The sequence below is a fragment of the Heterocephalus glaber genome, unplaced genomic scaffold (assembly GCF_053883595.1).
Source record: "Heterocephalus glaber isolate CG9 unplaced genomic scaffold, H.glaber_assembly_v1.0 deba00001449, whole genome shotgun sequence".
Lineage (NCBI taxonomy): Eukaryota > Metazoa > Chordata > Mammalia > Rodentia > Bathyergidae > Heterocephalus > Heterocephalus glaber.
This window is the reverse complement of record NW_028258300.1, coordinates 862,664-880,569: the sequence shown is the minus strand read 5'-3', so window position 1 is coordinate 880,569 and position 17,906 is coordinate 862,664. Positions and strand designations below refer to the sequence as shown.

The 17,906-nt window shown below is 40.8% G+C and overlaps 2 protein-coding genes across 3 annotated transcripts in view; one reads left to right on the top strand and one right to left on the bottom strand.

Moving 5' to 3' along the window:
* The window catches only part of Tceanc2 (transcription elongation factor A N-terminal and central domain containing 2), a 40,167-nt gene extending 32,583 nt beyond the window's left edge, over window positions 1-7,584 (bottom strand). Inside the window, exons 1-2 of the mRNA XM_004874643.4 lie at window positions 7,390-7,584; window positions 6,690-6,834 (exon numbers count right to left, since the gene is read on the bottom strand). Of these exons, the coding sequence (XP_004874700.2) occupies window positions 6,690-6,791 (102 nt within the window). The 5' untranslated portion in view covers window positions 6,792-6,834; window positions 7,390-7,584. The remainder of the gene's footprint in view (window positions 1-6,689; window positions 6,835-7,389) is intronic.
* A 32-nt stretch (window positions 7,585-7,616) lies between these two features.
* Tmem59 (transmembrane protein 59) overlaps window positions 7,617-17,906 on the top strand; it is a 29,276-nt gene continuing 18,986 nt past the window's right edge. The window contains exons 1-3 of one of the 2 annotated variants that reach the window (XM_004874645.4): window positions 7,617-8,032; window positions 14,017-14,122; window positions 15,755-15,849. In XM_004874645.4, the coding sequence (XP_004874702.1) occupies window positions 7,844-8,032; window positions 14,017-14,122; window positions 15,755-15,849 (390 nt within the window). In that variant the 5' untranslated portion in view covers window positions 7,617-7,843. The remainder of the gene's footprint in view (window positions 8,033-14,016; window positions 14,123-15,754; window positions 15,850-17,906) is intronic. The other variant, XM_004874644.4, reaches the window with a different exon arrangement.

Sequence of the window (17,906 nt, the reverse complement as noted above, 5' to 3'; positions counted from 1 at the left end):
TGCTACAAAGACAGGAAAGGCTCACAGAGCATACTGAAATGCTGAACCTTAAAAAATTAGCATATTCTAGGATTTTTAATTTTTAAAAAATCTGCTATTGCAACCAACAGAAGAAATCATACCCTCTTAAGGGAGTAAGAAGAGATTAACCAAATTAACCTTTACCACTTAAACGTATACTTCATGAGGTCTATTAAGTGTAACTTTTACTGAATGTAATAAGGCTATGGTAAAATTACTTGCAATATACTGATAAAAGAAGCACAGTGGACCTAAAATTTCAAGACTTTTATACCTTCTCAGCTTGGCATTCAGAAATCTCCACTTTTAAGACTTCTGGGATGCTGGTGGAGTGGTAAACAGTAGAGAAACAGCCTCTCAAAGATTTGGTGTCCAGATGCTGGAATTAGGGAGAGAAAAAGGAAGGAAGTGGGTCCCCAGGACCCAGCAAGGATCTGAAGTGAGAACTGAAGCCCACAGGGAGAGTAAAGAGTTAGGCCTCAATGCAGAAGAAGGTGGTAAGCAGCACTTTCTCCCTGAGCCCTGATTCACTGCATGTGAGGGAGTGGCTCAAATCTGCTGTTACACAGTGACTACTGATGACCCCAGAGGCCTCCATGAAGAAACACATCAGTGGAACAGAGAAGTGAATGCAGCACACTGCAGTGGCTGGTGAGTTATTCAGGTTCAGACATCCTCCAGGAAAGGGCAATTCACTGGTAGTCATCTTGGTGAGAAGCCTACTGAGCTCAGAACTCAGAGCAGCTCCAAGGTGGCTCCATTTACTGTCTCCCAGTGTCAGGATGAGGCGGAACTGAGTTCAAGTTGGTAGAATGTCAAGGAGCTGAGTTCAAGCTGGCTGGAGGCACATGGAGTGTTGCTGGCTGAACAAATGGGGTTCCAGCCTCACAGCCAGAAACCAGCCTGGCTTCAGTGTAACTAAAAGTGCAGGCTGGTTGGGATTATCCACTACCCTGGTAAATCTATGGCTGGTTTGCTGGGATTAATCAACACGGATCTGGGCTCTGTCCGCCCACTCTGTCTACTGGTGACAGCAGAGACATGCCCTGACGTGGACATTTTTCTTCTTTTTCTCTTTTTGATTGTTCTTGTTTTTATATTAGTGTGTGAGCATTGATTCTAGTTTTTGTTGTTGTTCTGTTCTTGTTTTTATTTTTTTCCTTCTTTCTTTCCCCCATCTCTTTACCAGTTTCCCAAAGTTTGAGCAATATTCCTTTGTCCTGCAGCCTTGCTTCTAATCTCTTCCTCTTCTTTTTTTGGTACCAGAGATCAAACTCGGGTCCTTGCGCTTGCGAGGCAGGTGGCGGAACCACTGAGCTAAATCCCCAGCCCCCTCTTCTATTTTTCTACTTCTTTCCCCAACCCTATTTAAATTTTCTCTCCTAAGGATAAAATCACCATATTGAGGGCATATTTACTGTATACAGTTTGCTGGTTTGTTTTAGTTTTTGTTATATAACACAAACATAGTTCATAGTTAAAGGTGGCAAATTAATAGTTACCACAGTTTGTCATTTTCTAGGCTGTGTTTGATGCTATTGTTACTGCTGATTGTACTACTTTAGCTAAGGTGACATAATTGCTGTAATCAGTTGTTCTTCCTGTATGCCAGGACAGAAATTCCCTAAGAGTCATAAACAATACTACAGGCCAGTGCCAAAGAACCAAGGGGTAGGTCAAATAGGCAGCAACTTCTCAATCCCAATGAATTGAAGAGGTAGGATCTTGCAATATACTCAAAACCCCAAAGCCAGCTACACCTAGAAGACATCTCTGCGAAGTAGTCATTTCCTAAGGGCCCTAAATACTAGCAATAATGCTACCTGCCATAAGCAATGTATAAGCATCAATCCAGGAATCTAAAAAGAAAATTGAAAATGAGAAGACATTTATGCAAGATGCAACCCCAGACTTCTAGCTCACCAGTAGACAATGAGATAGAATAATTTGAAAGCCATCCACCTGGACTCTCTGAAATAGTAAGAGTGGAAGTAACCAATGAGAAATAATATCTAAGATACCAACAGAGATGGTGACCATAATGAAAGACATGGTTACTGACTCTGGAGCAGAGACAGATTAAAAAAAAAAAAATAGAGGTCCTTAGGAAAATGATGCAAACCATAAACATCCAACACAGGAAAGAAGTAGAATCCATGAAACAGATTCAAACAGTTATTCAGAAGATTTAAAATTCCACTGAAAGTATACTCAACAGAATGAGCCAATGTTAGAATAAAATATCAGATATAGAAGAGAGGATTGCAGTTAGCAATCATGACAAGAAAGATTTCTTAAATATAGCAAGGGACTGCGTAAAAACAATCCCCAACAGGGCCGGGGATTTAGCTCAGTGGTTCTGCTGCCTGCCTTGCAAGCGAAAGGACCCGAGTTCAATCCCTGGTACCAAAAAAAAAAAAAAAAAAATCCCCAACAACTGCTACATGATGCAAAGAATAACATAAGACTGATCAGAGTTAATGAAAAAGTAGATGATAGGCCAAATGACATAAAACACCTGTTCACAGAAATAGTGGCAGAAAACTTCCCAAGCATGGAAAAAGAATTTGACATATAGATAAATAAGGCATACAGAATTCCAATTAGCCACGATCAAAACAAAATTACACCAGGAACAGGGATTTAGCTCAGTGGTTTCACCACCTGCTGTGCAAGCACAAGGACCTGAGTTCGATCCCCGATACCAAAAAACAACAAAAAAATTACACCAAGGCATATAATAGTCAAGATTCCAGAAATTCAACACAAGAACAGAATATTAAAAACTGTTAGAGGGACAGGGATTTAGCTCAGTGGTTCTGCCGCCTGCCTCGCAAGCGCAAGGTCCTGAGTTTGATCCCCAGTACCAAAAAAAGAAACACTTAATCCACTGGAAGTTAAAATAGGTAGAACTATCGAAGACATTGGTGTAGGCAGACTTTATGAACAAAACAGATCACACAGGAACTATCACAAAGAATCAACAACTGGGATATCATCTTATTAAAAAGCTTTTGCGGGGCGGGAATTCAGCTCAGTGGTTCCGCCACCTGCCTCGCAAGGGGCCCAAGTTCCATCCCCCGTACTTTTGCACAGCAAAAGAAACCACCAACAGAGTGAAGAGAAAACCTACAGTGTGGAAAAAATTTTTTGCCAGCTGTTTCTCAGACAAAGGACTAATATCTAGAATATATCTAGAACTCAAAAATCAGACCTCCCTAATTTTAAAGACCCAATCCAAAAATGGGCATTTGAAATGAATAGACACTTCTCAGATAAAGAAGTAGAAATGGCACATAAATATATGAAAAAATGTTCAACATCACTGGTCATTTGAGAGACACAAAGTAAAATAATGCTGAGATTCTATCTCACTCCAGAAAGAATGGCTATTATCAGGAAATCAACCAATAACAAATGCTGGAGGGGCTGGGGGGAGGGAGGAACCTTTCTCCACTACTGGTTTCCTCAAAAAACTAAAACTAGAGGTTCCATTTGACCTAGCTATTCTCCTTCTTGGTATCTTCCCAAAAGAATTAAAGGCATCATACCACAGTGATATATGCACATCTATGTTTATATCAGCACAGTTTGTAATAGCTAAATCTTGGAAATAGCCAAAATGCCCAACAACTAATGAATGGATAAAGAAGATGTGCTTTGGGGCTGGGGATTTAGCTCAGTGGTTCTGCCGCCTGCCTTGCAAGTGGAAGGATCTAAGTTTGATCCCCGGTACTAAAAAAAAAAAAAAAGAAGAAGATGTGCTTTTTTTATACAATGGAGTACTACTCTGCCATAAAGAAGGATAAGCTTGAGACATTTCTAGTAAATGGATGCACCTTGAGACCATACTCTTAAGTGAAATAAATTGGACACACATGTTTAAATACTGCATTGTTTCTCTGGTGTGAGAAACCAAAAGTTTGTAGAGGTTTTAGTCCATAATCGACTGGCTCCAAGGCAGGGTGGATGGCAGACAGGCACTGCAGAGGGGAGAGAACATGGGACACACAAGGTAGCAAAAGCAGCTTTTTTTCTGCCCCTTTTATACTCATGGCTGGCCCACAGAGATGAGCTCAGTAAAAGTTAGAAGCAATCATTATTACCATTATCATCTTTAGCGTTAGTTTTACTACACAAACCTCTCCTTTTTTGTACATGACAAGAGGATATTATCAGTTTGTACTACATGCCAGGCAGAAAGCTCAGACCTACCTACCAACACACGTTTAGTTAGCCCTTGTACCAGTTCTGCAGGTTCTATATTGTTAGGTGTTATTCCTGACATTAGATGAGGAAACCAAGGCTTCAACATTCAGCAGATTCTTGGCATCAAAACACAACATTGAGAAGCCGAGGATTTAGCTTAGTGATGCCGCTGCCTGCCTCGCAAGCACAAGATTCTGAGTTCCATCCCCGGTACTAAAAAAACAAAAACAAAAAACCTCACAAAACACAAGGCTGAGATATGGGAAAAAGTCATGGCAGAGTAGACCTAACTAACTCTCTAGAATTTATACATTTAACTCGACCTGTTAATTTGCCACTGATATACATGAAAGCAAGCACTGTGCATGTATAAAGGAAACTACACCAAATACCATTATTGATGGTTCTGTGCCACTACTTCCCTCCACCAGCAAATCCTCCCATCCCTTTAAGGTGCCCTGCCACAGAGCTTGCTCTGACTACTAAAACAGTCGGAGCTCTCTTCTTTCTTAACCTGATTGACTGTATGACAATCAGTGATTCAGTGTAGTGAATCACATATGACTCCATATCATTGTTAATCTCTTGTTTTGATCCCCTTATAGATAGTCCCATGAGGGCCGGGGATTTAGCTCAGTAGTACTGCTGTCTGCCTTATAAGCACAAGGTCTCAAGTTCGATCCCTGGTACCAAAAAAAAGAGAAAGTCCCATGAGACCTTATTTTTATCTCAAATTTCTCTTATGTTCTCTGTGGTACTTAGCATAGTGTTGAGAATAAAGTTGCTTCATAATAAAATGTGTAGAACAGTTTATTATCAAAACCTTCACAAAGGCATGCCAAAATAAGGATTATTGTTTATTCAAAAAATTTTAACCTACAACATAGCAGGCTCCATGTTAGGTGTCAGAGCAGAACTGGAACACAATGATATATTGCAGTCCCAGGCCTCAGGAGTTTGTTGTGGATCACAGAAAACTACAGGTAATCAGATAATTATAATACATCAGGGTAAGTGCCATGACAGATAGTTGAACTAAGTATTTATAGAATACTGCAGCGAAGTTAAATCCTCCAAAAGATCCAGAGAGCATTTCAATATTCATTTATTTAACAAATATTTAATGACCACTGAATATGTGCCAGGCACTGTGCTAGGTCCAAGGACAGGGTGGCTTCAAATAATGAAGATTATGTTGCCCCAAGTGACACCTGTGCCCTTTGAATAAACACTGATATAGTTTAGCATCCACATTCTATAAATTAGGAATCTGACGTCCCAGAGAGAGGCACGGCTTGCTAACATCACCCAGCTGCACAGCAGGTCCTCACACCCAGCACTTCTATGTGTATCTTCTTTACTGCTTTCTAATACTGCATGGGTCTGGTAAGTCTGTGCGACTCCCGGGAGAGGAGTCCAACTGGGAATCCAGCTCAAATGCTCAGAACAATGCTTCACCATCAGTTGTTTGCACACTGTCTCAAACTCCAGATGCCCTCTCATCTTCAGAGATCTGGACAGGAAGTACAAGTTCAGCAGTGGTCAGCATAGAAAGCCTTAAGATCACCCAACCAAATACACAAAATGTAACAAGAGTTCTGGGGAGCACAAACATTAGGAATCCAGGTGGGGGAAGCAGAAGCAAAACGGAAACTGAAAAAGAAAAAGTCAGATGGCAAAAAGGACTAACTAAAGTTATTTTGTTTTCAGTGAAATAATTACTATTTGTTAGGTACCTATGTTCCCTCCTTCTTTGTGTATACTCCTTGCCTCCTCCTTGCTGACAAATCAAACTGAGTTCTAGGTAGCAAAAAGCTCATTAAAAGACTCTTTCCCACTCCCAACTGCAGCTGGGAGGCTATGTGATACCATTTTGGCCAGTAAGATACTAGAGTAGGTACTGTAATCATCACTCACTCCTTACTAGGTTTGTGTAAGGCATCTAGAATCACACAGTATTAAGTACTTACACATTCCTAACAGACAAGAATTTTTACAAAAGGGGGGGGGGGTATAGGGCCGGGGATTTAGCTCAGTGGTTTCGCCTCCTGCTGCGTAAGTGCAAGGACCCGAGTTCGATCCTGGTACCAAAAAACGAACAAACAAACAAAGGGGGGCGGTATTCTACGTTCTGACAAACACACCTTAAAGACAGAGTAATTATAATGGTGTGGTGTGGCAGAGATGGGCAAATTGATGAACAGAAGCCTGAAAAAGAAATGGTCACATACACTTTCAGGGAGGGAGGGCAGCAAGAACTAATCCCTAGATCTTCCATGGCAGAACTCTTTGCCACTGTCTTTTTCTTTTTGGTACCGGGGATCGAACTCGGCTCCTTGCGCTTGCACACCAGGTGGCCAAACCACTGAGCTAAACCCCTGGCTCTTTGCCACTGTCTTGCACACTGGCTCTCAACACAGTCCTCTGCACATTGTCTCTAGTCCCAGATCCCTTCTCACCTTCAGAGATTCAATTGTGGCCTGCTTGTAAATCTTTCCTCCAGGATTTTTCTTCTGTGGGCTATTCTGGATTCTAGGCGTTCGAATGACGAATTTATCCATCCTTAGGGGATGCCAACTACCTTCCCGTGCGCTTCAGGGTATTCTGCTCAAGAAGAGGGCAGATTTTAAAATTTCACTGAGGCTGCCAAGATACGTTTTCCCCACAGTGACACAGACGGGTCTTCTGGAAACACTCCTAAATTATGGGGGTCTCGTGGATATTTATAGGATCTAAGATTCCCTCGGGCTCGTCTCAAGAACACAGTGATAAATCTACTTCCTGGGTATGCACGCTGTGGGAGGGTTCCAATACATGGCCAGGTCTTGAATCCGAAGACGTGAAAACCCTCTTTCAACCTACGTTGGGTTGTGGCAGGGTTCAAGTTTCAGCGAGCTCAAAGCCCTCTTAACTACTCCACAGCAGCACCAAGAGTGCCCAAGTGACCAGCGACAACCACCTCCAGATGCCAACAGGGTCCTCAACATAAGCAGCCATCTCCAGGCGCCTTTACTCGTTGGTCAGGGTACCCTAACCGTGACAGCCAGGCCTGGACCCCCGAGGGAAGAGAAACACCGTTCTCTTCCTCCAACCCCCCACCCCCCAGGCACTCAGGGGCAGGGAAGGAGCACCCAATCACAAGCCTGAAGCGAGACCCACCAGGAAAACCAGCCCTCGCAGCAGCTAGGTCTTTCCAAAGAGCACCCTAGAAGGTCCCAAACCCGGCCGCGGGCCTCAGAACCACACGCAAGCTTTCTCGCAGGCCTACTCTCACGGTGGCAGCTCCACCGGTCCCAGTGCTCGGCGCCCGGGGAACCACACTCCCCAGAGTGCACCGCACCCGCGGCCCCGGAACTACACTCACCAGCGTGCTGGGCGCTCAGGACGGTCGGCGCGCGGCACCGCCCCGCCTGTGACTCTTGATGTTCGGTCCCGCCTCCTGACACCAACCCCGAAGCAGTTCCTAGTCCCAGAGGAGGGGCCGGTTAGCGCAGAGCCTAAGCGACGGCGGAAGCGGTGACCGGCGAGGCGGGGAAAGGGGCTGGCCCCGGAAGGAGGCGAAACCTGAAAAGAAAACAGCACCAAGCTGAGCCGCGGTGACAGAGGGAACAAGATGGCGGCACCAAAGGGGAACCTCTGGGTCCGGGCCCAACTGGGGCTTCCGCCGCTGCTACTTTTGACCATGGCCCTGGCCGGAGGCTCGGGGACCGCCTCGGCCGAAGCGTTCGACTCGGTCTTAGGCGATACGGCGTCCTGCCACCGGGCCTGTCAGCTGACCTACCCCTTGCACACCTACCCCAAGGTAGGGCCTTCAGAACCAGGCTTCCACACTTCCCTCGGCGCCGCCTTTCGGCACCCCACACCGGCGTCGGGCCCAGAACCTAGCGGTCTCCCTCGAGCGGCTCCCGTTTTCCTCCCTAATCCTCCCGCCTGCACCCTTTCCTGCTGTAACTGCCGGGAGTCTGTCGCACTATTCCGCGATAGGGTGCGGGACACAGAGGTGGAAAGACTCCGTCCCTTTCTCTGGAAGCTCTGGGCAGCGGGGAAGTCGAACGCTTATAGATAGGAAAGGTGCTCCTGCGAGGAGCGGGAGGGAGGCGGAGATGCGCGAGTCCACGAGAGATCGTGACCTGAACGCCCCTTTGGGTCGCGAGCACAGTCTGTCGGGGGGGGGGGGGTGGTCACCGAATAGACAGTTCCACTGTCCAGTAGTCTGTGAAGTGTTAAGCCAGCCCCCGGAGCTGTGGGAAGCCCAAGAAGGGCTTCGCCTGTGTTGAGGTACTGTGTGTCACACGCTGCCATTGAGAACTGCAGTGTCTTAGAGAAGAAACAGGTTTTTGCCCTCAAAAAACTGATTACTTAGTGCAGAGGACAGGGAAGCCGTGGAATTAGTAAAGAAACGCGTCTGCCCTCAGGCCGGCTTATGCAGCTCAGGGAGAGGAGCCACCCTACTCTCACTCTCTGCCACCCCCATCCCCAGCTGGTAGCTGCTGCCTTTCCTTTAGCTGCATCTCACTTCTTAAGTTATTTTTCAGCCTCTTAGGAACTCTGTTTACTCGACATTCTAAATTGCTTGGTGACTCCCCACACCCTCCCCATATACTATAATTTGGATATGTGCCCCCTCCCTCCACCTTGCTTTAGAAGCGCTTTTGCTGATGTTGCTGGTCTTTTTCTCCTTGTTAGTCCTTCTTTATGCTATTTGCTTAACCATTGTGGCTAGCCGGCTTTGCCCTTTTCACCTACAAAGTGCTACGAAGACAGTTCCAGCGAGGTTTAGGGTGTTCCGTGTTGGCCACTTTCAAGTCTTTGGAATCTAAATCTAAATGCGGTTGCTTCCCCTGTTTTGTTTACTTACATTGCATGATGATAATCAGTTTTTTTTAAAAAGCCACGAAGTGTGGCAAATGCCCATAATACTAGCACTTAGGACACTGAGGCAAGAGGATCACTGTGAGTTTTGAGACCAGCCTGAGCTACATAGCAAGACCCTGTCTCACCCCCCTACCACCGCCAATTTTTTTTTTCTTCAAAAGCCAGGCATGGTGGCACATGCCTGTGATCCCAGCACTGGGGAGGATGAGGCAGGAGGAACTTAGCAAGTTGAGGCCATAGTTCATTCAGGGCCACCCTGGATTACATAAAGAGACTCTCAAAAACAGCAACAAAAATTTTAAAGGACCAGAGCTGTAACTCAGTGCAAAGGCCCTGGATTCAGTCCCCAGTAACACACATATACACACACACACACACACATTTACATGTGGGCTTCTATGAGCAAGCTCCTTAATATTGATTTGGCTGGGAATTAAGCTGAGACTTATTTTATGTTGGTCTAGCATTTGTTTCATGTTTTTGAGATTTTCCTAGTAAATTTGTAGTAGGAGCCAGGATGATGGGAAAATAAGTAAGTTGAAAGAGTATACATACTGGGAAACTTCAGGATTTTTCTCTTTTTTTGGCACCCGGGATCGAACTCAGGACCTTGTGCTTGTGAGGCAGGCACCGGCACCACTGAGCTAAATCCTTGGCCCCCAGGTATTTTTATCATAACCATTATTTTCTTTTGGGGGGGCTACTGAGGATAGAACTCAGGACCTTGTGCTTTCAAGCAGGTGCTGGAACCACTGAGCTAAATCCCTGGCCCTAATAACCACTATTTTCTAACAGTTGGTATGATAGTGATGTCATTTTTATCTATTAAAGTTCATCAAGACCTCAAAGTCATCTGGCCTTAACAGAATACAGAGGGTCATCAAGAAGATCATACACCCTGACCAAGTCGGATTTATCCCAGGGATGCAAGGATGGTTCAACATACGTAAAATCATCTGGCCTCCTCAATGTCTTGGACTTAAAAATTATTGAGACTGTACTAATTTGTTAGCCAGTATGATGGAGAACTTATCATATTATAATCTCTAATTCTCACAACAATACTGCACAGTTGGGTTTAACAGTTAAGAAAATTTAAAAAATCAGACCCCCCAAATTCAAAGACCCAATTCAAAAATGGGCATCTGAAATGAACAGACATTTCTCAAAGTAAAAACAGCAAATAAATATATGAAAAAATGTTCCACATCACTGGTCATTCAAGAGATGCAGATGAAAACAACACTGAGATTCCACCTCACCCCACAAAGAATGGCTGCTATCAAGAAATCAACCAATAACAAATGCTGGCAGGGGTGTGGAGAGAAAGGAACCCTTCTCCATTGTTGGTGGGAGTGCAGACTGGTGCAACCACTGTGGAAATCCGTGTGGAGATACCTCAAAGAACTAGGACTAGAGGTCCCATTTGACCCAGCTATTCCTCTATTGGGTATCTTCCCCAAAGAATTAAAAGAATCGTACCACAGCGATATATGTGTACCTATGTTTATAGTGGCACAGTTTGTAATAGCTAAAGTTTGGAAACAGCCCAAGTGCCCATCAACTGGAAACTGGATAAAGAAGATGGGGTTGTTTTTTTTTAAATGGAATACTATGCAGCCATAAAGAACGAGAAACTAGTCATTTATAGCTAAATGGATGTATATTGAAGCCATACTCTTAAGTGAAATAAATAGGACACACATGTAAATACCGAACAGTTTCTCTAGTGTGAGAAACTGAAAGTATAAATAAGGATGAAAATGATTAAAATGAATAATTGATAATTTGAAATAGGAAAAGGTCCAAAGGTGTAGGGGTGGTGGGAGGGGAAGGGGAAAGGGAAGAAGGGAAAGGAAAAATTATGAGAAAGAAAAAAACAATGGAAATAACGTCTATGTAAATAAGGAAGGGTGGAGGGGTGAAGGGCGCATAGGTAATGGGGGAAAAAATAAGAACTAAGATACATCATGTTCAGGTACAAGCACCCAATGATAAATGTAAATGTATACCTAAAATGTACCAATTAATATATATTAAAAAAACAGTTAAGAAAATTAAAGTTTGGGTATTTTGGCTGGGGATTTAGCTCAGTGGCACCATGCCTGCCTCAAAAGTGCAAGGTCCTGAGTTCAATCCCTGGTACCAAAAACAAAACAAAACAAAAAATAAAAATTGAAGTTTGGAAAGGGTAAGTGACTTGCCCAAGGTTACATAAACAAATAGTGGAATAGGAGTTTGATCTTCAAATTGGCTACACTAAGCTGCCATCCATCTATTAATTAAGTTGGATTACAAATATTTAATTTATTTCACTGACTATGTTGGTGCTCTGCTGAATTATTGTCCCTTGCAGTTCAGGAAACAATGTTATAGCAGGGGAAGGGGGAAAAAATAAGAACCAAGAGAGTATGTAAAGGTGCATATCTCCAATGACGAATGTCATTATATTGTACACCTAAAATGTACCAATAAAAAGATATACCAAAAAAAAAATGTGTTATAATGTGTTATAAAAGCACATAACAGGGCTGGGGATTTAGCTCAGTGGTTTCACCACCTGCTGCGCAAGCACAAGATCCTGAGTTCGATCCCTGGTACAAAAAAAAAAAGTTAGATGAATTTATAAGCTCACATAGTCTATCTTGGTGTGATACTTGAAACTGGAAGATAGAAATCTCATTTTAATGACTCTTTCAGAAATAATCATTTGTTGCAAGAAAGTAGAATACCTGTTTGTAAGTAGTTATTTTAAAATTATTCTAATTTTTCCTTTGTCCTCAAAAGCACAATTGCATAATTTTTCTGGTTTCAAATAGAAGAGACATAAGTCCCATTAATAACAAAACTAATTAACAGGGCATGGACTTTGTAGCCATACAAGCCTGGATTCCATTCTCAACTTCATTGTTACCGTGTGTCCTTGCTGCTGATCACTTAAAGTCTCAAACTCCTAAATTCATTTTGTCATCTGTAAAAAAGACTTAACCCTCCCCTGCAGAGCTAGTGTGAGGATTAAAGAAGATGTATGTAATACTCTTAGACAGGACCTAACACAGCTGCAGATGCTTCAGGTTCCAAAATCAATTTGGTGTATATAGTATTAGTAGTTCTAAATAAGAAGAGAATAATTAGGTTGACTTAGCTCAGGACAGGAAAATGTAACAAGGTGGGCACAGTGGTGCAAGCCTGTAATCCCAGCTACTCAGAAGGCTGAGGCAGGCAAATTGAGAGTTCCAGGCCAGCCTGGGCAACATAGTAAGAGCCTGTCACCAAAAAAATGAATGAAAGAGAGAGAGTACATATAAAAGCTACTGATAATATCATTGAAGGACCTTCTAATTACTTAGCTAATACTCAGTATGATGGGAAGCAGCCATTTCCTGTGTCCTGTATCAGAGGAGATATACTTCATGTGAGCTTGCCAGTTATTTAAGATAGAGCATAAAATATTTATTATAATGGAATAATAATATGTATGGAACATGAAATACTGATTCTTTTTTTTTTTGAAATACTGATCCTTAATAGCTATCAATTGAGTGCCTACTCTGCTGGGTGTTGTATAATATGTTAGGTGTTAACATGGTGCGTGGCACATTGTGGATGTTCATTAATGATTGTTATGTTTATTAGTGCAATGTAACAATGCTATTAGGGATATAAATGTATAATCCTAATATTTAATACTGATGTAAAAGTATTGTCCTTATTTTGCAACTGAGGCTTACAGAGATTAAGTAATTTATGCGAGGTTGTGCAGAGAAAGAGAACTTCTAGCCAGGCTGATTTCTATACCTAGGCTCTTTGTACCATCTTATATGGTCTGCTGAAATTGGTACTGGATGGCTTTTGGGTGTAGCTTAACAAAGAACAAAGGAAAATATATTTGAAAATGTAATTTCATGTGGCTCCCTTATATACACTGGTTTGTTTCAAATAGTGTATCTATTTTGCCAAAGAAGAAAACTGTTGAAGGCCTTGTGGTTGGTCTTATTAAACAATTAATATTTTCCAGTATTGAAGAACCATGTGTCCCTCTTTAAGCTCTCACACAGAATACAATATTTTAAATTGTTGTTTTCTATTTTTAAAGTTTGTTTTTATGATCAAGATTATTACTATTTATTAAGCACTTTCTATGTCTCTGGCACTGTCCTAGGTTAGCTATCTCCCAGAATTATTGAGGAGTTGAGATAATAGCTGTTGTTTCCTTCCACATTGAAAAATCTGAGATTTCAGGAGCTAGAGTAACTTGTACAGTTACTCACCTGAAAAGTTTGATTCAGATCTGACTGACTGCAGTAGCCTTTCCCATATGTCATTCTGCTGTTTTTGTTCTTGTTCTCAATTAGAGTTACTGAAGTTTTGTGTTTTGGGTTTTTTTTGGAAGTAACTGAAGTTTTAAAAATCCTTCCCTATAAACATTTTTATAGTTGTATACTTCCCTCTATCAGGGCCTTGTGTCACATTTGCCATCTGCTAATCATGATGCTTTTCCTGATGAGCCTGGCAGTTTATATAAATGTGGTTGTGGCAGAAGCATGCCATTGATGGTAGGGTACTGCTTACTCCTTTCTGCTTCTGTTAGGGTTCTGATTATGTCACTGTTTATATTTTCAATCCTCCCCACACACAAATTGTGACCACAAGATATGGGGGAAAGGTATTATTTTTAGCCACGGAGCTTTTTTCTTGATGTCACTTTTAATATAAGGAAATAAACTTATTTATGTGATAAAAATTTTGGTTATTACCTGGCTCCTATCTTTTTTTGGTTTTCCTTTCAGTGTAAAACTTACTGGATGGTATAAAATAAACCTTACTAATTTTGCTTTCTGTTTGACCTTTTTTTTTTTCTAAGATAAAAATCTATTTTTTGGTAATCTTCCCTGTTCTTGAACTCCCTAGGAAGAGGAGTTGTACGCATGTCAGAGAGGTTGCAGGCTGTTTTCAATTTGTCAGTTTGTGGATGATGGAATTGACTTAAATCGGACCAAATTGGAATGTGAATCTGGTAAGATGCTATGCTAATGACTTTGGGCATATGTAATATTGGTGTTTTCTTTGAGTTGTATTATACATTTTATGTATTTTCCTTAGAAAATGACAAGCACACTTTAAATTATCCAGCTAGACACAGTGGTACACACCTGTTATCCCATCATGTTGGGAGGCTAAGGCTGGAGGATCACAAGTTTGAGCCCAGCCTAGGCAGTTTAGCACCTTAGTGAGACCCTGTCTCAAGGGAAAAAATAAAAATAAAATGGGCTAGGAATGTAGTTCAGTGTGAAGGCTCTGGATCCTGAATACTACCAAACAAAAAACCCTAGTCATGCATCATATTGTAATCCTTATGAATTTAGTTTTAAGAGCTGCTGCTAGAAATTCCATGAGCTTTAAATTTCATCTGTTTTTTGAGACAATGTTTATTTTGTACTATACTAGGACCCCTTTGTTTGACTAAGCATTCTGTTCAGACAAATGCGGTAGTAATTACCCTACTCATAATTCACTGCCTTTTCATAGACGGTATACTTTTCCTAAGCCTTTCAATCATAGGTTAGTTGATTTAGCTCCAAGGTTTTTACCGAATTAAGTCTTTGACTCAATACTTAATAGTGTATTCTTTATTGGTCATGCTAGTAAATGTTGTAACCAAAGGCTTTGTTGCTAGTTAAACCACTGTTAACCCTCTTGCTGAAAGAGATGTGTTTAATAATAATTTTTAAAAAACCATAATCAGGTGGACATTTAACTTTTCAAAGAACTGTAATGCAGTTTTCTTCATTCATTGCTGCTTATTCATTGTAGCAGGAGGTCCTTTTTCCCCTTTCACATCCACTCTTTTTTGCTATTATAACCTTATTTTTGTGCCTCAGGATCCTAACTGTCCACTGCTGTTCATTTTATTATCAAGCACCTCTGAGAAGTGCATGACTGAGTTAGGAAGAAACATAAAATTGATAAAGTCATGAAGTGATATATCACAAGAAAAAGCGGCTTTAATGAAGAGAATATATATGGTAGGGACCCATTTCTACTTTAGAATCACGTGCAATAGAATATTTTCTAGTTGCATTCTTAGAATTTAGAATGTTAGGCTGACTGCATTGTTTTTTCCTTACCATGTTGATACCCTTGTTTTTCAACTAAGTGACCCATTTCTTAACAATAATCTCAAATATTTGTGTATCTTATCTTACTAAAGTAAATTATTTCATTCAACCCTAGGCAGTAGGCAATGATAGTTCCATTTTAGACCTATAGAAATCAAATTAGTAGAGGTTCAGCCCCTCAGCCCAGGTCATACATCCAGCCAACCTATGACAGAACTAAAACTTTCAGTGGTGTCTTCAGTTCACCAGGCCAGTGCTTTATCCACTCCACAAAGTGTAACTCCGAGGATCCTCTGTTTTGAGTGTCAGAGCCTAGGTGTGGAATTAATAGATTTATACAAAAAACATTTTATTTGTGGGAGGGAGACAATACGGAATTCTAGTAAAATAATACATTTCCTACTGTTACCAAATTTGGAAATTCATATTGAGATGCTTTTTTTATGAATAGGAAATTTCTTTATAAAATGCCAAATCACCTTTTCTTCCCCCCTGTCCCTTTTAAAAATTTGTCCATTTTTCTCTTTCAGCATGTACAGAAGCTTATTCCCAATCTGATGAACAATATGCTTGCCATCTTGGTTGCCAGAGTCAGCTGCCATTTGCTGAACTGAGACAAGAACAAGTATGAACAATGCTGCCTTTCAAAATTGCCTGCTTAAATGGTTCTTGCTTGTATTGATTATTGTTTATAGGCTGTTTGATCTTGTTTCAGCACTATATTTTACATTTAGTTTTCATCAAACAAAATTATATTTGCAAATGGAAAGTCAATTGAATAATTACTTTTATATAATGCTTTTCTGTTAAAAATTATATTTATATCCATAATCTCATTTTGTTTTTTCTCATGATCCAGTAAAGATGTCCCCATTTTGTATAAGATAAAACTGAGGCTAAGAGAAATTTGTATTTGAGTCCTTTTTTGCCATTCCAGCTGCCATTGTTTTAAACCAGATCATCTTTTCTTACCTATGTTGCTAAATTAACTTTCAAACTGTTTTTCCACTTTAAACCTCATCCTTTACTTTGGGTCTAGATTTTTTTTTTTCCTAAATGGAAATCTTATCATATAATTCTCCTGTCTTACATAATTCAGTAACTCCCAATGACATGTAGGCTGAAGTCCAAACTGCTTGTCACCACCTAGCTCCCGATTACCTCTCCAGTGTCGTATCTTAAAATTCCCTACTCTTCGTTCTTTATACTCCAAACATGCTGGAAAAAAAGGTTCTTCATTTCACTGATCTCTACATAGGAAATACGGAAATGAGATGCAAAATTCAAAAGATACAAGAGTACGTATGTATGTATGAACATACAAAGAGTATGTCTCTGTTCCTCCTCCCCATCTCTGAAGTCTCCTACACCTGTATCTGTTAGGCACTCAATTTTCCTACATTATATAGCCAGGGCTACCAAAACAGAGATATTTTATGCATATATAAGGATATGCACATATATTTTTTGTAAATACATGTACAGAAAGCACTTCTAAGCTGGCCATGGTGGCACACACCTGTAATCCCAGCACTCGGAGGCTGAGACAGTAGGATTGCTGTGAGTTCCAGGCCAGCCTGGGCTACAAAGTGAGTTCAAGGCCAGCCTGAATTAATAGTTGAGACCCTGTCTCAGAAAACAAAAATAAAAGAAAGGACTCTACTTTTTCATTATATAATACTCCACGTGGATGTGTCATAACTTATGTCTGAATGTGTAGGTTGTTTCTAATCTTTTTCTTTTATGAACGATGTTTTATATTGTGAGTATACCTATGGGATAATATAAAAATGGAAATGAAGAGATATGTGCATTTTTAATTTTGAGAAATAGAGCAGAATTGCCCTCTGAAATTTGTACCAATTTTAAAAATTGAGATACAACTCACAAACTTAAAAAAAACTCACCCTTCTGAAGTGTGAACAATTTTAGTATATTCACAAAATTGTGCAACTATCATTATCTAATTACAAAATATTTTCATCGTCCCAAAAAGAAATCTCATACCCCCTAACAATTGTCTCCTTCCCTCTCCCTCAGCTCTTGCCAATCTGTTGTTTTAATTTGTACTTTTCTTATTTTAAGTAACAGCATATTTTCAAATGTTTTAAAAGCCATTAAACATTTCATATGTTTAAGTTCCTTTTCTCTTAATTGTATACATACTGAACAATTCTTAATTTTCATAATATGATGTGCTATCTCATGTGTCTGTTCCATCTACTCCTCATGTACCTAGAGAATCCTTGACTGTAGGCAGGTGTCCCTTTCTTTGTGAAACCTTCTTAAAAATCCTTCGACCCAGTTTGGAATTGGTGCCTCTTTCCATATACATGTATCACCCTGTTTTTGACATCTGCCTAATGGGGATTATTCAGACTACACACAAATATACATTGATGATTAAAACACAGTGCTTCTGATATCTTTAAGTTTATAGCCTTTATAAATGCTTGTTCAGTGAATTAAAGTTTCATAGCTATTAAATGGGAAAATTTGATCCTAAATATAGACCTTCTTATTCTAAAAACTGCTCTCTAATACTACTCCATTTGTCTTCTGAAACATAGCAGAACCAAAGCTATCCCTAGAGTTCAGCAAGATGCATCCCACCCTGTGTTCCAGTGGGTCCAGTACTGCTCAGTGAGTCCTGAGGGGAGATGATACCTATTAATGTTAAAA